Source organism: Fundulus heteroclitus, chromosome 23 (assembly GCF_011125445.2).
Source record: "Fundulus heteroclitus isolate FHET01 chromosome 23, MU-UCD_Fhet_4.1, whole genome shotgun sequence".
Classification (NCBI taxonomy): Eukaryota; Metazoa; Chordata; class Actinopteri; order Cyprinodontiformes; family Fundulidae; genus Fundulus; species Fundulus heteroclitus.
Window position 1 is genome coordinate 13,681,326 of NC_046383.1, and position 22,550 is coordinate 13,703,875.

At 38.8% G+C, this 22,550-nt stretch overlaps 1 protein-coding gene across 1 annotated transcript in view; it reads left to right on the top strand.

The window, feature by feature from the left end:
* Positions 1–17,047, top strand: part of pdgfc (platelet derived growth factor c) — a 54,316-nt gene extending 37,269 nt beyond the window's left edge. The window contains exons 3-6 of the mRNA XM_012876917.3: positions 2,293–2,473; positions 14,190–14,397; positions 14,610–14,827; positions 15,551–17,047. Of these exons, the coding sequence (XP_012732371.1) occupies positions 2,293–2,473; positions 14,190–14,397; positions 14,610–14,827; positions 15,551–15,664 (721 nt within the window). The 3' untranslated portion in view covers positions 15,665–17,047. The remainder of the gene's footprint in view (positions 1–2,292; positions 2,474–14,189; positions 14,398–14,609; positions 14,828–15,550) is intronic.
* The last annotated feature ends 5,503 nt before the right edge of the window (positions 17,048–22,550 follow it).

Genomic DNA, 22,550 nt, shown 5'->3' on the forward strand with positions numbered 1-22,550 from the left:
CACCTTAAACGCTCTTCGATTCTGCTCCACAGACGCACACTAACAAACATTTGCTCCTGGCCGTTCTTCCTTCGTTCTCTCATATCTGTGTTTAAAAATTCATACACAATATTTCCCCTCAGACGTTCCCTTCGCTGCTGTCAGTGCAGAAAATATATATTTAAAAAAAAAGAAACCCAGAAGAGACCTTAAAAGAAGAACGAACTGTTGATGCCAGGCGTTTACCTCGGTGTCACTGCTCCATGTGATTCAGACAAACAAGCGTGCCGTGTCCTATGCAGTGATCCGCAGCAGTGACAGGGGCTAAAGCAAACAGGCGGTGGGAGACGTGTTCGGCTCCGGTTGCAAGCCTGGAGCAAGATCTCTCTGCTAAGATGTGAGAGAGGGGCTGCGAAGTTGAGATGTTCATCTGCTATTCTGTTTGTCTGTGGCAAGATGAAAAGCATTCTTACCAAATCCACTGGAGGAGAGGCATATTGAAGAGGGATTGCTCTCGCTGCTGGTTGGCATGGCAGCAGAGTCGTGCTTGGCAGCTCCCAGACACGACTGCTTTCACAAATGCATTTGTGCCCTCTGTCTTCAGTCTGAACAGGGCGGACTAAAAAAATAAATAAATGTGTTTGTTCTGCTAATCTGGTTCATCTCTGTGGCAGATATTTTTTCTATTAATAATTGACAAGGTGAAAACAGCGTGGGAGAAAGCTTTTGGAATATTAAGCACTGTTTCCTGTGCATTGCTGTGTGCGCAAAGCAGCGTTTTCTGGTAAATATTTCATGTTAAAAATGTCCCTGTTCCCAGCAGTTCATAAAGTTTGCTGTGCAGTATACACGCTGTCAGTGCAGTGGTTAATTTGAGCAATCGCTGTTTAACATGGTGAGTCTGAACAAATGGCGATGTGTAATGATCAGGCAATTCTGCATAATTGATTAGCCATCTGTCAGGACTGTGGAGCTGTCAGAGTGGAAAGTTTTAGGAGGAAGCTTTACTTCACGGCCAACTCAGAATTGAGAAAACTAAGAAATGTCGAAATTTTAATAGCTGGATGTTAGATGTCCTGAAAATGTTTGCATTTTTCCAAAAGACAATTCTGCAACGTTACTTCTCCGAGTTGTTTTGTGTGTGCAGACAACAGCTACCCAGCTAAAAAAGGGGGAAATTAAGCACAACTCCTGCACCATCAGCTTATTTACCTTCTGAGAGAAAACATTTTTCCCATTGCTCAATGTCAGCGCACGCCGCTTTGGGGAAACCATTTTGAACCGAACCGTCAGGCTGGTGGAAAATGTAAACTAAGATGCAGAAATCCAAACATCCGAACTGGCAGCGGTAAAAGAGAGGTCATGGCGTCTGTTGAGGCAAACGGCAAAGTGATTAATCCCAGACTGTTAGGAGGCGGCCGAGGAGGCTGTAGTGAAGGCGGTGCCACCTTCACATGTATAAATAATAAAATGCTGAACTACTGAACTGCATTTTTGAAGTGCCAAAGTCACTCAGAGATAGAACTGACACAACAAAGGAAACTGGACCGTGGCTAAGAGCTGCTGCATTTTATGTTTAATGCATTTATAGGTCTGACAGTTTGGCCTGTGGTGAGAAACTTCTGCAGAACTACAGAAGTTGGTTCTGTTGCTTGGTTGGTTGCGCTGGGACCAAGGATATAATGCACACTGAGCTGAAATCACGACTTCTGCTGAGTTATTCACTATGCATTCTAAAAGTGCAAGAAGTGCTTTGCTGTCATAATTATTGCCAAAAAGCACAATAACTTAAAATTTAAACAACTTAAAAACAAACAAGCCAAGAGAAATTATTGAAATATCTTCAAAAACATGTTTTTTATTAGTTTTCTCTTTATATGAGTTTTCCATCGCACATTTGCTTCAAATTTAATACACAGAAATTACTATATAATAGTCTCAATACTTAATTAGAGTTATATTTTACTGTAAATAACAAGTTAGAAAAGTAGCACCACTGTGTCCAGTTAAACCCCCAACCTGTGGTTCTAAATTGATTACGACTGCAGCTCTTTATGCTCCACTGTCTACTTAAAGGGGACCTATTATCCTTTCAGTTTGTGTCCACGATGTGTGGGGTCTGCAGATATGTTAGCTGGCCTCTCTCTGACCCAGAGTTGCCCCTGATGGGCCAGGATGACTGACTTTCAGTACTTACCATACGTACATTCATGGAACTTATTTGCTGTTTTTTCCAGAACTCACTGGATGTTCTCAAGAACAGGATTGCATCATGAATTAACTTTCTTCTTTTGTTCCGTCTCACCCTCCTAGGTATGACTTTGTGGAGATAGAGGATCCCGCCGAGAAGACGATCCTGGGTCGCTGGTGTGGCTCACAGTCTGTTCCAATAGGTCAAAAATCCAAAGGCAGCCAAATCATTGTTCGCTTCATCTCAGATGAATACTTCCCCTCAGAGCCAGGATTCTGCCTCCACTACTCTCTGCTTCCTGTGGTAGGTGCAGTATTGATAAGGAGTTGAAGAATGAGCCCTGTGTACCTATACCCGTTCTAAACTTTAGACCTAACAAAGGGATTTATGCGGCAGTGAGCAGTGCTACTCTGTGTGAGGGCAATTAAAAATCCTCTGCTTGGTGCACCCCACATGGTGTCTTGACTTGCAATAATCTATTTCTGCTTCTCTGTTCCAAAGGCTTTTTTGTAGCATTGGGGAGAAATTATGCTTAATTTATGTTAAAGCGCAGGAACAGCTGGTATATGTGCTGTGATTTATTACAGCTATAAAGATGATCACATTCTACAGCATTGAACACACATTTGCAAAGGCAAAACAATGAAATGCATAAAACAATGTCAACATGTGCTGCAAGGCAATTAGTGAGAACAAGTCAGTCGAACATTGGTTTACTGAAGCTCAGTAAACCAATGTTACCTGTTGTAACTAATACACTTTGGTATGATGCAAGCATCTTGCTGGCTTTGGTGGCAGACGTTTGAGTCGTGCTTTAGAACTACTTTATTCAGTGTTTCTTCAGTTTTTGATTCTGAGATACGTTACAAACATATCACCCAACAAAACAAAATTGGTCAATTTCAAACAGCTGTGAAAACTTTAAATGATCCTATTGCGGATGGTATTTTAGACCTCTACTGTCTTCATAATAGATCAAATGACCTTTGAGAACCCTTGGTTAGAACTATACATCCTGTCAGATTACGCTGAGAACTTGCAAAGTCCCAATGGAGTTGCATTTGACTGAAATGGAAACAATAAGTGGCTTCTCAGGCCAAAGTCCTGTTTTGACTTGGAGGATTTCAATCAACCACCAGAAAATAAAATAACTATTGAGTGTGCTCTGTTTTATCGATGTTATTTTACTTTACTGACGTTTTTAGAATTGCGAATGGGCAGTCATTTCAACAAACAAAAGTGCAAAATGTTTAAATGAAAGGGGAAAAAAGAAGAAAACAATATTCAAGCACAATGTTGGAACTGAAAATGTAACTACTAATCAGTGGGGATTTTTGTTGTAACACATAAGTAGATTAAAAAGCATAATACAAATACAATTTCATTAGGCAAAATAGGGAAATGGTTTCTTACAGAGTAACGTGACAATTGTGTGCTCTGTTGTAATAAATAAATAAATAAGAAAGCTTTGTTGTAATGAAACCAGAAACCATTTTAACGTTTTGCTTCTTGACCAAGACATGTAGAGTCATTGATTTTTGCCTTCATGTGTCTTCTAGGCATTCATTTCTACCCAACATTTTGTCTCCTCTGTACTGCAGACCACACACACCGACGCACGCAGCAGATCCTTTTGTCCCAGCTTTTTAGCCAACATAAGCCAAGAGATAAAGCTAAGATACAACAGCCAGGTTTTGACCCGCCCTTTTGCTCTTTACCTGCTTTAAGTAAAGATCTCTCGGCATTACTCCATGTGGGATTGATGCCAAGAGATGTAATCCAAAGCTTCTGTAACTTTTATTCTGCTTTGAAATATTTATTTTGTGCTTTTTAGAAGTGTCGCCTCAGCAATCTTTCTATATTAAACCCCACATCAGGATTAATGACAGGAACATGAACTAACAAGGAATTTGTGGATATTATGAAAAAGCACAAAGGTGACTGTGTGCTTCCCACAGATAAAGGTGCAGGGCAGGGAAACTTTCAGCAGAAACAGAAGCCTGCTCTCTTACTTCCTACTACAGCGGAAATCTAATAACAATCTTTCGATTAAACTTTTGTTAGGTCAAAAAGTTTGAACACAAGAGAATTAATCCAGAAATGTACTTCTCACTGCTGCAAAGCTTTATAGAAAGACAACGTATTGATGACAAAAAGGGGTTTTTGGTTGGGTGTGTTTGTGGCAGAAATAGGATCTAAAAAGATCTCTCTGCAACACAACCTCCAACTCTAATGTCACAGTAAGGATAACACATGGTATTAGTTAAGGTTATGCAGAGCCATGCTAAGCACTCTGTCTGCTCAGAGGCAGAGTCACTTCACATTTGGACTGTTCCAACAGGAAAATGATCCCAAACATGCTTCAAAACTGAATTTGGAATAGATAAAACAATATTAAGCTTCTCTATTCACTCCAAATCAACCCTAGAGAAGATCTGTTAAAGTGCGGTTAAAAGTTAAGTCTATAATGCCAGCAACTTGCTGGGGTTGGGTTTATGTTTGTATTTGTGAGCCTGTGTAGCTCAGAACCTGTGTGCATTAAAGAAAATCCAACATATGCTTTTAAAATCCACCAAAGTCAACTGTTTTATAATCCTTCCTGCCAGAAAAAGGCCAAAATTAAAGAGACACCGATGCCCATGATGAATGTTTGTAAACCTCCGACATTGTGCATGATGAGACCTGTTGTTTAACAAAATCTGATTCATCCAAATATGCTGCAAGACAAATAAAGCTGTTGTATCTCCATTACTAAAATGGCATTAAAACAGTGAACAGATATGATATTGGAGACAAGGTTTTTCTTTCATGGTCAAACTCCAGAAGTCACGGGAAAGCATCTGGGAGGAAAGGAAAGCTTTGGGCTTCAGTTTGCCTTCCCTTTGAACCTGCGTCCGCTGAACAGCAGCGCTCTGTGTTTCCTCTGTGGTCAACCAGCAGCTACTGGAACCCCATGCCATGCAGAGGCCAGCACTTTAGTTTATATTTAAACAAGCAATGATTCCTCCCTACCACTTCCATGGAGGGGAACGAGAGGGGGGGAAGGGAGATAAAACTAAGTCTGTAATCCACAGGAAGGAATTTTAGGAAGAAAAAGAAACAGTGGAGGCAAAAAGGTTGTTAAAACACAGAGGAGAAGGGGCCTGTTGAATAGAGCGTGGCGAGCGATGAGTGGTGGGCGTTGTGGGTTGAAGGAGCAAACAAAACATACATCATTGTCTCGGGGTGCTGAGGTCTCAATCCAGAACTGAACGGCGCTGATCCGTTTGCCTGAAAGATCGCTCCGCTAGCTTGTTTTTTATTGGATACGTTTTACTCAGTGAAGACCTAAAGCACTCATGTTTGTTTAAAAACTGGCACACACTGTGCACAGCACATAAAATCTGCTATGCTTGGGTGGAAAGGAGAGACTTACACAGCAGTTGTTGAAAAAGCTAAAGCAAATCTTAGTTAAAAGTCAATGCAGGAGGCTCCACTGCCATGATTAAACTAGGGACTGTTTTTACACTGACCTCAATTACAGTTAATTATGTGCAGTGAGTGAAAAAAAAATAACTTTTTTCGCGCACACCAAACCTTGTTGCATGCTAAAAGATTTCTTGTGCAAGGAAGCGGTTTGGAGCTGCATGTGAAAGAAGAATATATTGTTTTCAAGAGCTCTCCCAGGCTGCTATTTCAGAATCGTCATCTCAACATGGCTAGTTGAACCTGTCATTTTAGCTACCAGGAATAAGATGGTGTGGTTGTGCGTGAGAAGAACACAGAAAGTGGACGCCGCTTGAAAACAAGCCTTTTCGTGGGGGGCAGGGGGCAAAGATCACCTTACAAACTGATGCACTTTTATTCTGGCCCAATAAAAGAAAACATTCAATGTTTTACAAAGCAACACCTCCTCTCAGAACACACACTTATTTAACAACAAGAATATCCTCGCTGCACCATCACTCATTGATGTCTTTTAAGATTTATCATTCACACTAGCAGCTTATACTTGTATATGTTTATTGCATGGATTTCCAGACTTGATGAGTTGTTGTTGTTCCAACTCTACAACTTATGAAGTTTTTATGATAATAAAAGTTTCAATCCATATTGGTCTAAATGTGAGAGTGATCTCTCTTATCTGATTCATTAATCAATAATTGTTAAATGTTGTCAAATTTTAGGTCCAGAAAACCAAACAAAATCTTGAAAATGCAGTGTTTGATTGAAATCACAATTGGTCTTTCCCTTTTTGTTTAAGCAAATTATTTATTTTTAAACTTGTCTTTAATGTTTGAGCTTTTTGAGTTTTGTCTCTGAAACGGGGATATGTTACTTTATCGATGATGATTTGCTACCTGGATCTGCAAAATTCTTCTGTCCATTGCTTGTCCAGACAATTAAAAAACTCGAATGAATATATGTTGAATGTACGCCCACTACAGAACAATATAAGGAGAGCACACTTACTTTCCCCAAAAATCTTTTTTTTTTTCTGTCTTCAGTGCCTGAGCCGGATGAAGGAGAAATTGTTTGACTGCAGCTGTCAACTGTATTTTATTTGCCCATAAATCCAACACAGATGTGGCGTTAGCTTGAAGTGATATTTTTAGGGTCAAACAAACTGTTGACAGAGTTGTACAGTTTTAGTGGAGTTACAGATGGTGTGATATATGGTCTCTTCAGAATAACATTTTGACAGCTAAACTGCTGTTGCTGTATTGCAGTTAAACTCTGACGTGCTAAACGTTGACTGATTATGTGGAGAACAATGAGACTTACACAACCATTGTATGTCTTGCTAATATAAAGAAGGGTAATAGTCAGGAAAAGACTGGTATTGCAGGCCTATGTACCTTAGCATAAAAAGCTAACGAGGCTTGCAAAAACTGCAGCAGATATTCTAGTATTTGTATGAATGGACCTGCAACGACTTTTGTTTATTGAATTGCGCTTTTTTAAGAAAAGCATACAAATTCCTGGCCCATAGGCAGATATCACGAAAGTATCGGGTGATCAGGACCCCCAATGTGGGAAAAACATAGATTTGCCCCACCAATAAATTATTAGAGGAATGTCCATTCATCCATCCATCCATCCATCCATCCATCCATCCATCCATCCATCCATCCATCCATCCATACATCCATTCATCCATCCATCCATACATACATACATCCATTCATCCATCCATCCATTTTCTAACACGTCTATCCCTTGTGGGGTAATGAGGGGTGCTGGTGCCTATCTCCAGCTATAGGAATGCCCATATATAATTAATATAAAAATAAAACCACAAATCAGGAAATCTGCCATTCATCTAGGGAATAACAAGGTTTTATTCATATAGCCTATCCTAATTCTGCTTAAAATGCTAAATATTACCCCTGTGGTGGTGTACAAATTGTAATAATTATTACTAAGAATCTGACACATTTGGACATGCTTTTCAAACATGTTGATTCCTAAATATTCAGTATACTGCATACTGCGACGATAAGGTTCCATCTGTACATTTTACAACAGTACATTTTACTGTACCTTTGCCAACCCCCCCCCCCCCCCCCCCCTTCCCCCCAAACATTGGTCTTGATAAATCTCTGGAAAATGAAAGGGAATTCCTGTCCTTGTCCAGGCCTAATCATCATAGATAAATTTTAAATTCCTGGGTAGGGTGTCAGTTTGTTACATTTCCTAGCTACTGCACTCAGAATTTCCTAACTTTTAACAGGAAGAATCCTGACTTTATGAACTCAAAATTGAGCTAGAAATGTTACTGCAACAGCTTTGTTTTTACAGGCCACTGCAATGCAATAATGGCCAAATCTCGATTCCTTCATCACAACATTCTCAGCTGCCTTGGGCACATTCTTCATATTTATATATATAAATATATAAATATATATATATATATATATATATATATATATCCATCCATTTTCCAAACCGCTTAATCCCTCATGGGGTCATGGGGGGTGCTGGTGCCTATCTCCAGGGTTCACTGGGCGAGAGGTGGGGTTCACCTGGACAGGTTGCCAGTCTGTCGCAGGGCAACACAGAGAGACAAACAGGACAAACAACCATTCATGCACACACTCACACCTAAGGACAATTTGGAGAAGCCAATTAACCTAACAGTCATGTTTTTGGACTGTGGGAGGAAGCCGGAGTACCCGGAGAGAACCCACGCATGCACAGGGAGAACATGCAAACTCCATGCAGAAAGACCCAGGGGTGTACTTGAACCCAGGACCTTCTTGCTGCAAGGCAACATCGCTACCCACTGCGCCACTGTGCAGCCCCCACTGTGCCGCTGTGCAGCCCATATATATATATATATATATATATATATATATATATATATATATATATATATATATATATATAGATATATATATATATATATAGATATATATATATATATATAGATAGATAGATAGATAGATAGATAGATAGATAGATAGATAGATAGATAGATAGATAGATAGATAGATAGATATAATTTCGGTTTGATTGCTACACGATGTATTTTATTAGGTGTTGTTAGTGTCATCTTTTGCCAAAATTATGCAAGCCTGTTTATTCACTGATTTTATGCTTTCATCTGAGCTTTAAAAAATACATATTTCACAACCTAAAATTGACTGCTGGCCCCGTGGGTGCATGTGCATCTGTTATTTCTGCTTTTAAAGTCAAATCAGCGTTGTGTTTTTCAATCTCGGTTATTCCACTCACCTTATACCAGTCTGTTCTCTTTATTCAGAGGTTTTTTCCCCCACACTTTTCTTTATTTTCATTTCTCATTGTTCACATAGTACAAACATCGACTACTTTGATGCTATTACTTAAAATGTTCATTTGGTTTTCACATTTATCAGATTTGTCTTCTCATTCGCTAACGAGATCAACATGTTCTATAAAGGACCGCTTGGTTTCTCTGAATGAAGCTAAGCTTAAAGCATCCTGGTAATTGGGGCATTGACATTCACAAGCTGTTAATGGCCTTAACCTTTTTTTACCTGTTACTACTTGTAGTGTCGGTCCTTATCCATAAATCCTGACAAATCCAATCAATTACTTTGACTACAGGCATGTCTTGCATGTCAAAACCTGGATGATTTTAAATTGTCTGCTTTTAAATTCTGGCAAGACAGACGTTGTAATCTTTGGACCAGAGTCCTCAAAAAATAATCTTCTTAATCAATCACTTAATCTGGATAACATTAACTTGGCCTCTGGTAATAAAGTAAAAGATCTTGGTGTAATTTTTTACCAAGACATGTCATTTAAATCCCATATAAAACTGTTTTCCAGAGTTTCTTTTTTTTACCTCAGGAATATCGCCAAAATTAGAAACATCCTGTCCAGGGGTGATGCTGTAAAACTAGTCCATGCATTTGTTACTTCAAGGCTGGACTATTGTAATTATTTACTATCAGGAAGTCCACAAAATGCAGTTCAAAGCCTTTAGCTGATCCAAAATGCTGCAGCAAGAGTTCTGATGAAAATCAACAAGAGGGATCATATTTCTCCAATTTTAGCTTCCCTTCATTGGCTTCCTGTTTAATCAAGAATAGAATTTAAAATTCTCCTTCTAACGTATAAAGCACTTAATAATAATAAGAGCTCTGATTACCCCGTATGTTCCTAACAGAGCACTTCGCTCTCAGACTGCAGGTCTGCTGGTGGTTCCTAGAGTCTCTAAAAGTAGAATGGGAGGCAGATCCTTTAGCTATCAGGCTCCTCTCCTGTGGAACCAACTCCCAGTTTTGGTCCGTGAGGCAGACACCCTGTCTACTTTTAAGACTAATCTTAAAACTTTCCTTTTTGACAAAGCTTCTAGTCAGAGTGGCTTATGTTACCCTGAGCTACCTCTATAGTTATGCTGCTATAGGCTTAGGCTGCTGGAGGACATCAGGGTCTATTTCTCTCACTCTGCTGAGTTCTCCTACTGTTCTCCAATCTGCATTGTTTGTTGTTACTTCAGCTTTTAACTTTTTGTTCTCTGTCATTTTTTCTCTTCATAGAAGGCATTCTGTTAGCTGTGACATCATCCAGGGGAGGCTATTACCATCTAACATAGAAAGTACTCCTGGGTCAATGTGAGCTTCTGTGCTTTCTGTGTCTCTGCTCTGTCTTCTCTAAGCCCCAGTGGGTCGAGGCAGATGAGCGTTCACACTGAGCCTGGTTCTGCTGGAGGTTATCCTCCCTGTTAAAGGGGAGTTTTCCTCTCCACTGTCGCTTCATGCATGCTCAGTATGAGGGATTGCTGCAAAGCCATCAACAATGCAGACGGCTGTCCACTGTGGCTCTACGCTCTTTCTGGAGGAGTGAATCTATCTGTATGATTTGATTGAGTTTGACTTTGTAAAGTTCCTTCAGAATACCTGTGTTGTGAATTGGCACTATATAAATAAACTTGATTTCAACTGAAATTTCCCAGAAATTCTTCTTTGCACAGGTCAGTATTTTGGTAGAAATACAGTATATGGTGCACATTTCTGATGCAGGGGTTATTTCTTAATAAATAGTTCTGGTCTTATGTATTTTCTACGATGCATTACCTTTTTGTTAAGACTTGATTGACATGTGTATCATTTATACTGTTATTATATCTTTCATATTTAATAGAAATAAATCCACAAATATCCCTTTTGGATCATTTTAAACAGACATCTACAACCACCATTTCTCACCTAATTATTTACTTATTGATTTATATGAATTATTTAGGGAACATTGTTGGAACTGGAAATGTCATTTAAACCTCTATAAAAGTTTTCCCTTCTCTTCACAAAAGCTTTTAGACACTTTTGCAAGCAAATTTTTAAATGCTTGTCATGCTCGTTTTTTTTTTTTTTTCTGTCACAATGATGCCTTCCACATGTCAGTCAAATAAGATACAAGAGGCCAGCGATTTGACATTTTGCACAAACGTGACGCTACAAGACTGAAAGGTTTAACAGATTAGCCTCTGCTGTTGTGGGAGGACAGAATGCCATGTTATCAATCTTCTGTGTGAGAGCACGTTGCAGCCAGGAGAACCAAGAGCCTGAAAGGAATAATGCAGAGTCAGAGGCACAAGTATGCAAAGTGGGCATAGGAGGTGAAAAGAGATGTAATCACATCTGACAGATTAATAAAATTCTGTCTGTATTTCATATTGTTGTCTTCAAACAACAGTATTTTGAATATTTTCACTACCATGTGTACTAAGATTATAGGGAAAGTCTTTTTCGCTTGAAAGGATGTGAACTGGAAAATTAATATTTAATTCTATTAGAATGACCAAATATAAAAATCAATATTAAATAAGTGGCTAAACTGATAATAACAGACCGTCTGTATAATGACAGTAAAGTACATTTTTGCTAAAAGTGGTTTGAGACCGTTCCTGTATGTTTTGCAAACATACAATGAGATCCTTAGATACAGCACCACCAGGCTAAAAATTCACCAATAATATGAGGGAGATAATGTCAATGATTGCCTTCGTTTATGTTTCAGAGGCTGTAAAATAAACCTGCCAGAGAAATCTTCCAGTCAGAATAATCACTTTCATTACAGCCAGGTGGAAACCCTGCTGCTTGAATATTATTCTTGAATAATCAGGACCAATTTTGACTGGTCACCAAATGTAGTCAAGAGCAGCTGTAAGATTTTAACAAAGAACGGCAGCAAGTATACCTCTGCAGCTCAGGTAAAATACACCTGTGCTCTTATGATAAAAAGGGGTAACTAAAGAACAACACTTAGACACATTGTGTTTTTTTGCACCATTAGGTGATTTAATTAACAAAAATTTAAGTAAATCACCTGCTCTCTGAAGGATTAAGTTTCCTTTACAAAACATATTTTTTAAGTAAAACTTTTCCAGTGACTTTGCCTCTGGGGCAAAGCAGACATCAACAGTGATGCCATTCAAGCTTGATCAGCCATAGAAAGGTTGAGGCTGGTGGAGCGTCTTCGTTGTAAGACCTGAAAACACCCAACGGCTCCAGCTAACAACCATGGCGATGTGTTTAAGTTTAAATCCTAACTAATAAAAATGGTACATTTTCAAATCGATGTAGTTCTCAGGGCATCTTGTCAACAGGGGGCACCAGGGTGCCGCACCTATCAAAATTGCAGGAACAAATTGTAGACAGTGTGAATATAAATTAGGAAGTAAAAAGTAACTTTCACATCTGTTTCTGACGGCTGATTTTTCCGCACCCCTATTTTGGGTTTATTTTTTTGCTTAGGCCTCCTGATTTAAACGTCTCCATGCCCTGGGGCCCGGCCAAATGAGTGTGTGTTTGTATGTTCTTAAAACCACTCTTCCATGTGACTTCATGCTGGTCTCTGATTGGACACTTAAATATTATTGTGACCAATCAATACTTTTTCCGAACTTCTTCATCCAAGCAGATTAATTCATCATGCCTGATCATACCTGCTGATTAATTCATCAAAGAAATTTGCACCCTTAGCTGCTTAGATTAAATACGAAGACGAGTGAGATGACAACAACAAGAAGACAGGAGAGACGGACACAGTGAAAGAAAATTCTGTCATTTATTAACAAAATAATAATTTCACTGAGGAAAAAATGTGGATAAAGGAACTTGGACCAGACTGACAGACTGAGAAGGCAAACTACCAGTATGACTTTATATTCAAATAAAGTTTATTGTTGTGCTGTGATCCCCGTTCTCTCTCTCTCTACCCACACACCACAACAAAATAAATAGTTTATCACTAGCCTCCACTGGTCGTAAAGCCTAATTAACAGCAAAAGGTTCTTTATTCATTTCTGAGAATTAGAAGTTCAAAGTCTTATTGACTGTTATTGCAGCTCTTGAAGTTTGATCTTTCAACATTCTGCAGGTTTATCTGTCGGCGCTCCTGACAAATTGACTCTCATTTTAAATCTGCACCTTGCAGAGAATATTTCACAGCAAACACATTTGAAGCCCGTTTCAAAACTCCCATATTTTCATAGACATCCAAAAGATTGAGTTTCTACATGTCAGAGAAAGCTCTTCAGATCTTTGCTTCATGTAGAATTCAAAGGTAACACAGATCATAGATTACATTTAAAGTCCGTCTGCTTTTCACTTCAGCTTGGGATCACTTACGTTAATGTAAACCGGTAAATTTAGGATCTGAAGACAAATTGTACATTCCTCTGTCTCTCTTTGTTAGAATCTGAAAAAAGCTTCATAGCATCTTTTATTTTGTATTCTCACTTGTCCACTAATAACTTCACTGGGTGCAATGAGCGGACTGTTTATTACAGGGATACTTTAACGAGCTGCAAGGCAAAAGATCGAAGATCATACCAATAATGCAAAAGGTTAAAGCCATGTCCATAAATCATATAAAACATCTTCACTTTTTTTTATTTTAACAAGATGGATTTTTTTTTTTAATAAATTGAGTAAATTGTTATATGAGTTAATTTGGTAAATTGATTAGTCTTTGTAAAATTTGAGCTGATTTGAGCCAAACCTTGATATTTAAATTTCATCAATATTATTTTTTTTGACTGAGTCTGGCTTCATAAACATAAAATGTAATTTTAATCTTAAAATATTTTCAGATTGAGAAAATATTGACTTGTTGACTTGTCTCATATATTAGATTTATTACCCTATATGTTTTTTTTTACTCCAGGGCTGCGTGGAAAACATGATTCCTGAAGGTGATGGTTTCTAGCGAGTTAGTTTAGGGCAGATGTTTTATGAGGACTGGAAACAAATAAAGAAATCCACCTGCTTTTGACATTTATTCATTTTTACATTAAGGAATGACTTCACAGCTGACTAATTATCTGTTTTTCAGTAGTTTTAATAGTAGTAGAGTAAATTGTTCCTCAGGCGCCGAAAGAAAAAACAGTCAATGTTGATGTTAAATCAACACTTTTATCTTTATATCTTATATTGACTTCAGATTGTGGTAAATCTTAAAGGTTTTAGGTAAATCGTCATGGATTCACTGCAGATTTGGATTGGTTTAGTTTCAATATGACATTGTGCCATTACCTTGTCTGCAGAGCGTAGCAGAGCCAGAAGTCCCCGCAGTTCTGCCTCCGTCCCTGCAGGGCGTGGAGGAGCTGTCAGAGGCGGTGGCCGTGCTGAGCACAGTGGAGGATGTCATGAAGTATCTGGAACCAGAGCGATGGCAGCTGGATATGGAGGAGTTATACAAACCCACGTGGCACGTTTTGGGCAAATCTTTCATCCTGAACAAGAAGACCCGAGGTGTGCCAATTTCTACGGTGGATCCACAAGTTTGAAAAATGAAGTTGGCAATTATAGTTTAACATGTTTGAATCCTGGATTGCCAAAAATGAAGAAACATATATGGGTTTTTTTCCAGCCTCGTCGTTTTTTATCTCTCCTGTGAAACTCTGATAAATGTAAATGTTTCTGCACTGAAGGGATTCTAAACCTTCTTCTGTGTCTTTGAGAAGGAGCCGATCTCAATCTGCTGAGGGAGGAAGTCCGGCTGTACAGCTGCACGCCGCGCAACTACTCGGTGTCTCTGCGAGAGGAGCTGAAAAGGACAGATGTCATTTTCTGGCCCAGCTGCCTCCTTGTCAAACGCTGCGGTGGAAACTGTGCCTGCTGCTCTCATCACTGCTCCGACTGCCAGTGCACGCCTGCCAGGGTCACAAAGAAATACCACGAGGTAGTCATCACTCTCCAGATAAAACTTTGAATTCTAGGTATATCCTCCCTTTATGTATCTTGTGAGCAGAAAAGGCACGATTTAGGAATGCAAGGGATGATTCACACTGTACCAGATTAACAGCATTAAAGGAAATTGTTAAAGGAAACATTTATGCACATTTATCCTAATAGGATGGATCTTAGAGTCAGAAAGTGTCAAAGAAATTTTACCTCAACCTTTTCTCTATAAAAATTCAAATCCTCCTCCTGCTTAAAAGATACAAAAATAAAAGCAGCCTTGTTCATGAAAGAGCGACCAGATTGTCTGATAAACATCCAGACTTTTTTCTGCTGTTCCATTTTTAGATAACGCTGCTAGCCAAACATGGCATTTCAAAAGTGAAAACAAAGTAAATTTTCTTTAAAAAAAAAAAAAAATCTAATTTATGGTGTTTACTCTTTCATTCTTTGCCCAGCTCTTCTTTTTTCCACATAATTGTTTTTGGAGTTCCACTCAGACCAAACATAAAATCAACATGTTTGGAAGCTGTTTTGTTTTGCTGAGTTAAACAACTAAAAAAAAACTTTTTACAATTGTCCAGGACGAGACAGGAGAAAATCTGTACTTTATTTATTTCAAATCATTAGAAAATTAAATATATGATAAGTATTTTAACAGAAAAAAGTGGTTTAATGAAGGTTTCAACATGTAGCAGTCAGCTCATGTGTCTTTTCTCAACAGGTCCTTCTGTTGAAGCATCGAAGCGGCGCCAGAGGCCTGCAGAAGTCCATGGCGGATGTGGCTCTGGATCACCATGAAGACTGCTCCTGTGTCTGTAAAGATGACTTGGACTGACGTCGGATGTGCCTAAAAGCTGCCGACGGAAGCCCCCAGAACATCAGAAATGAGCTCCGGCTGCCGTTCTCCATCTCGTCTGCCTCCGTGGCGGCGCTAACAAGATTCTTCTTTCACACTCATGTCCTGTCACTAATTGGATGAAGCCGAACAGACTGGAGTATAATAACTCTTCTGAATGGATGTGACCATTGGGGACTAGAGGAACAGAGACACTGGAGCAGACGGGGACTATTACCAAACAGCTCCAGAGATATATTTAAAAAAAGAAAAATGTTTAGTGTGGATGGTTACAACCAAGGGAGAATCTTCTTTAAGTACTTTTTACTGTGTGTAAGTGAGCTGGCTCAAGCCGTTTATTTTAGCTCCTCCAGCTTCGCTTGTTTTCACCATCAAGGCAACAGGAAGTGGTTCTGACCGTCGTTTTCGTTCGCCACCTCTGGGCTTTGCTGCAGATTTAACCAATTGCAAAATACAATGGCGACCGCATTATGTGTAAATATTTTATATATATATTTTGAAACCAAAGATTCTCAAGGAGAAAATGTTGCGCATTATAAATCAGTTGAACGATGTAAAGAAAACATCTCTGTGATCCATTTCAGCGAAACCAAATCTGCTTGAGAGAGGAATTTGTTGCATTAAGTTTTTTTTTTCTTAATAAGTGTTCATAGTAAATATTTATTTCTTGAATGAAAATGCAATTTAGGTCCAATGTCTGCTGCATTTTTGCTGTACAGTAGCTTTAGTTTCTGTTTTCTATTCTTTGTCGTTTTTACTTTGCAATTTCACTGTGGGTGTTTTAAATTTTTTCCTCTTTTTTTATTTGAACACCAAAGTTATTTAACTTTACTGTTGGAATAAATGTTTGTGCATTTTCTAGTACTGAGGTTGAAAAATCTATTTTTTCAAAATTTCTTCTTGGATAAGAACTTCTTGTCAAAATGAAGCAGGAACGAATGGAAAACTCATCTAAAAGGCTAACAAGCAGAGAAAGCGGGTTTATCTACAGCCTGTCGCACCAAATAAATATTTTATAACTAAAAAAACCCAAAAAAACAGCAATAAATTGTAATATTTTTGTAGCTTAATGTTTAAAACCTTTAAGGAAGTATAAATGGCATCAATATTTGACTCCAAACACATCAGATTTTTTAGGGCCGGATGGATAAAAGGGTTGAATCAGTCAACTGTGAGTTCAGTAAGCAGTGTCATGAAATTATTAATATAAAGCTTTCACAGGAACTCAGGGGACAAAGGGATTAGTAATTTATTTTTTAATCAATTGAAATTGCATCCCAGGTTAATATGAGTCTCTTTCCTTATTCTGGTATACAGTACATTGGATTGTGTGAATGACGATTAAAGAAGTTTTAAACTGTATGATTTGATTTTGTCCAAGTGAAAAGTCGGCGCCTCCAGTAAAAAATACACATTTTTCCCCGTTCTTGTAAAAACCAACAGCTTCATGTTGATTCTGTGTTCCTGCAGAGCTCTGGCCTTATTACTTTCTCGGTAAAATGTGTAACTCGGCTTCCAGAACTGTCTGATGGCTTTGTGCAGACGATTCAGCGTGCAAATTAAAAGGAGTGAGTGATAGAAATATCTAAAGAAGATCCGAAGAGACGTTCTCGATGTGTCGTTTGACTGCTTGCCGTTCTTTGTTCCACAAGTGCCTCATTACAAGCAGAGGAGTGTTGCTCCTTTTTTCTTTCTCGCCATCAGGTCACCCAGGAGGAGGCACTCATTTGTCCATCTCACACTGCTGCCCTGGCCAATTATTCTGATCAAATGTCCACCCTGGCAGGCATGTGAGGTGACGCCAGATGCTCCTGCATACGCCCGCCGGCTCCCGCTGTGGCTTTTCGGACATTAAACAGGCGGCCTTTCCTTGGCTGTAGCGCCGTTGCTCTGCGAAGGAAACCTCCCTGCGCTGGCACAGGATGCGACACATCGTGGTCGGTTGCTTTGGCTCGGAACCGTGTTTGTGGATTTGTGAGTATGTGTGAGGAAGTTTGTAACTACAATCCAACAGTTGACACTTCCAGCCTTCCTGCGCGCGGCCCTCCCGCCTCTGTCCGCTTCTCTGCCGAGGCCCAGTCCGCCTCAGGCTAGGATGAACAACAAGGCTGCATATTCTTGGTGTAGCTCTCAGTTCAGGCACGCCGGAAGAATAAAAGTGCTTTGTCCTGGAGCGCACAGACTTTACAGCGTGCACGCTGGATCGAGCGTTGATGGCATTATAAATCCCACACAACGAGACGTTTCACAAAAGCCCTTGGACTCGCTGCGTCCGACGGCTCAGACACATTCTTTCACCCTCCTCCTCATATGAGTCATTTTTTTTTCAACTTCTCCACTGATACTCAGAAATACTTCTGAAATGAAACAATTAACCTCTGCAAAGGTCTGAGGCTGCAGCGCCTCCATGTGAACACAGAAGTTATGTTTTATAAACACATGCTTAATTTTATATGTATTTTTAATAGAAAGGATGACGGGAACGTTATCTTGCTCCCTCTTCAGTTCTCGCTCTCTGTGTGAACAGTTTTGGTTTAGATACAGACAGAAAAGAGAAGCAACTCACCTCCCAGTCTCTCTGTGCTGTATAGCCCACAGGAATCGATTTATCATGTCCTTTATGGACCGTTGTTTTTACCCTAAATATGAGTCATTGGGGCCTGTTTAAAACTGCGCTGCTGCCTCAGGCTGCGCAAACTAAGCTGCCGTGTAGGATTATTGCTTCCTCCTTATACAACTCCTGAGTATTCCAATAAGTCTGTTCAGATGTTTTCTTTAATGCACTGCAAAGTTCCTTTAAAAATGAAAAAACTAACCTGAAGGGTTTCTTTTACACTGAAGAAAGGTCTCACTCCAAAATGTGACTAGTTTTTGTATTTCATGGTCGCTGTTGGAACAGAGCCTGGAGAAAGTACCACTATGTCTGAATACCAACAATGCCATCAATTCATTTCAGAAACTATAAAATTGGGTTCCTTTCCTGAATTGCTACCATGCTATAAGACTCCATCTCCATCTTTGTCTTTTCTGCCATATAATTTTGGTCACAACACATTTTACCACGGCCTGTGCGTGGTTCCTTGTGTTTTTTCAGCAATCCCTCCCCTGAGCCTGGCAGCTCTGTGCATTTCAAAATCAATCTTCTCCTCAGATCATTTAGCATTGCTGGATCTTTGAAGAGCAGCTGAAGGGGAAAACTATGGCAGTCACAGTGACGTGACGCCTCCAGCACCTCTCTGGCATCGCTGGGAGATGCCTGTCACAATTAGAGGCCTCAGCAGTGGTGGTTAGTGCAAATGTAAGGTCTCAACACGAAGGGGATTTTCATTACAGGTCAGCAAATCATTCACAACAAAGAAGACATATGTGTACAATATACTATAGTTTGTCTCATTTTACAAATATCTTCTGTTCCTATTACATCTAAACTTCAGTGTTCCACCCTATCACACATTTATCCATTTAGTCAGAACTACATAATATCCCATCTTTTCCTAGATGGCTTACGTTACATATCTGTGCATCAAACATATCTGCTGAATATAGAAATCTTAAAGAATATGTATAAATGATCAAAAAACAAGAACTTTTAATTTGTAAATGCTCCACTATAATCTGCAAATGTGTTTATTCCTATAGCCATAGAGTAAATACTTTGCTGTACCTCTGAGGTAATATAATTATAGTACATTTCACCACTTATTACCTGTAATAAACATACGTGTGTTGTAAATACACTTGGATGGTTCTCTTCCTGCTGTAAGTCAAAATTTGATGAATCCTGTTGTAATCCTAGTTTGCTTTACTAACCCAAAATGTAAACATTGACTCTCTTTTTTTCTATGAATGTTATTCGACATGCTAGTTTTAACTATTTGGCTTTATAAATATTGAGCAAGCAAACAAACAGCCCATGCAGAAAACCAATATGGCAACTTATACTTTCTTTTTTTTTTTTTTTTCTTCCTCTGGAAATTGTTTTCTTCTCTGCACATCTGCGTCCTCCAAGAACAACATGCATATTACAGAGCATGGCAAGTGAGTAATGCGCTCTGAGCTCATGGGTGTTCACGCATGTGTGTCCTTCATTTTTCCTGGAAGATCAGAGGAGGCAAAAGGTCACGATAAACTTCAACACATCTGCAGATAATCATTTACCTTTGAGCGCCCTTTGGCCTCCTACCAGATTTGGATCATCTTCCCACAGCCTTTGTGACACTGGTAATGTTTCAGGAAAGTTTCCTTCTTTATTTTCTACATCTTCATTTGTTTGTCATTCATTTGCAAACCAAGCTGAGAGGCCATATAATGTGACCAACCATCTGAACTCATGTTCATTTATTTATTTTAAATCGCAGGGAGATGATTGAACGATAGCAGATTGTTACCTTTGTTGAAATTTCACATTGATTCTCTACTCTCCTGAGAAAAAAAAAAAAAACACGTCTTTTCTTTCTTGCAGGATGTTGCAAATTGGTAAAAATGTTAGAGTTTATTAGAGAGGTTTGATGCAGATGTTCTTTAGAGAAAACAGCTGGGTCCAACAGCTAATTGGTTGGATCTGTAAAGGTTTGTCCTGAAAGTCTTCTTTGAACTGGAGTTTCAGCAACCAAACGTTTGCACTCCTTTTACCGATACTGTAACACAAATCTTCAGCACCAGTTGTTTGTTGTAGGATATCATATCACCTGCATTCACTTCTGTAAAGAAGGAGAGAATGTGGTTTTAAATCTGCAGAGGCATTGAAACTTGCAACCTTGCAGTGTTTTCTTATACAACATGCATGAGGTGAAAAAGTATTAAAAATGAATAAGGTTTAATTTCTTTTAATTTCTGAGGTCTGAGGCAGAACCAGGCCTTTATGTAAAACACATCTAAGAAAATAAAAAGAAGTTATAAAAATCCGCCGAATGACAGTCGAGTGAATAAATCTCACCGTCTCCAAGATTAATGTCCGCCGATTCATTTTGCTCCCAGCGCTTCAGTCTCCAAATGAAAAATTTTAAATGAGCATCAAATGTTGCTGCACCTGATGCGTCAAGTCTTTCGGAGCCAAAGGACACATGGCGCGGTCTCAGGGTTACTCGCTTTGGAAAATAAGAAATGTGCGATGCCTTGGGGATGAAAATAGGTTGGAGTGAAGCTCTTTAAACAGAACACCGAGGCCAGTTTCTCAAATATCACACAGAGAGGTTTATGTTTCAAATGAGGAGTTTTAGCATTTGATCAGTTTGTTTAAAACATCAAGGAAACATGATGAATGAATGGACATGTCTGTACCTCCTGTGCTGCGTCTGAGCCCAAAAACTTACCCATCTGTGCTTCTGAACGTAGATAAATCCTGACAAACATGAATGGACAAAGAGAACAGGGAATATTTTGGAATGTTATGTTTTAAATACTCAAGCTTTATTCAATAAAAATAATGTGACTGAATAAATAACCAATTGTGATTGTTTTCCTCCCTTTTAAAGTTCTCAGTAAATACTTTCAGAACTCCAACATCAGAACCAGAATCAGCTTATGTGAAAAAGGTTGTGCGCATTAACAAGGAATTTGACTTTGGCTTCAACACTCACAGCACACAGACATAAGGAATAAACATATAAACTTTAGAGGAAATTATATTAGTGATAACAGGATTGGTATATGCACTATCTACACATTGTATATACAGCCATTGTTTTTAATATGTAAGGATAAAGGACAAAAGGCAGCTTGGCGAGGTGTCCTTTATGCAGGTAACTTCAGGCCGGCGCTATGGAGCGCTGTTTACTAGCTTATAAAACCTTAAAAAGAGCTGATTTTGCTCTTTTTAAAGCTGTGAAAAGCTTTAAACTCACTCTGGAAAACCTCCAAAATATTATTTTCCCTTAGAAAGATCATTAACTGAAAAGAAAGAAATGTAAATGAAAGGCAGTTTAGAGATTAGCTGATAATTTCTAAAAACCACAGAATATTAAGGGACTTTTTTTAGAGGTTGGAGAGGCAGATAACATTTTAGAGAAAAAACTTCGGACAGACTCCTGTTAACAATATTTACAACACGAGATCTTATAGGTATATAGCCACATTATAAGCTTAAAAAAAGACCAAAAACTGTTTGATCATGATAAAATAAGGTTATATGCACCAAGTTTCCATCCTGATAGTGTTTTATGGTCTTTTTTGTGGATGGAAATAGTCCCAGCACCCAGCAGATATAAACAGATGTGGCGCCATCTAGCGACAGTATCACAGAACTATCATAATGCCAGTTTGCTTGATTAAGAAATCAAAATAAAAGCCTGAGCCTCTGCAACGCCTCGCAGTAAAGCTGCAGCTCGGCGTGATTTAATACCAACCGTTATTAATTAAATAAAACGATCTACAGCAACTTTAAGAGCCTCATATCAGAACATTTACTCACATCAGTCAACTCTGCGTCACATCTGCGCCTCGGCAGGTTTAGCGTCCGCTTCAGTGAACGGCTTTTCCATCTTAGAATCATATTTTTCTTTACATTTTTTTCACTGGATCTTATACCATTTTTCATTATTTCACCTGGACATGCTAATAGTCGTTAGCCACTTCCTTGTTTTATCCCCTGCTGCATGCAGAGTACATGCTTCCATTAAAATAAATAAGTAGGAAAGCTTTATTTACTAACAAATTGAACAGAAACATAGCACAAAACACCAAAATAACAACTAAAACACCGGAAGGACGAGATAATCTTTCATAAAAAACGTTTTATGCAACCAGAGTGAGCTACTGACGTATAAATTAAAAAAAGTCAAATAACGTGGCTATGTATCTTTAAGTAACTTAAAGTTCTCAAAGCCCTTCTACCTTTGTTAACTTTGAAAAACATTTATAAACTGGT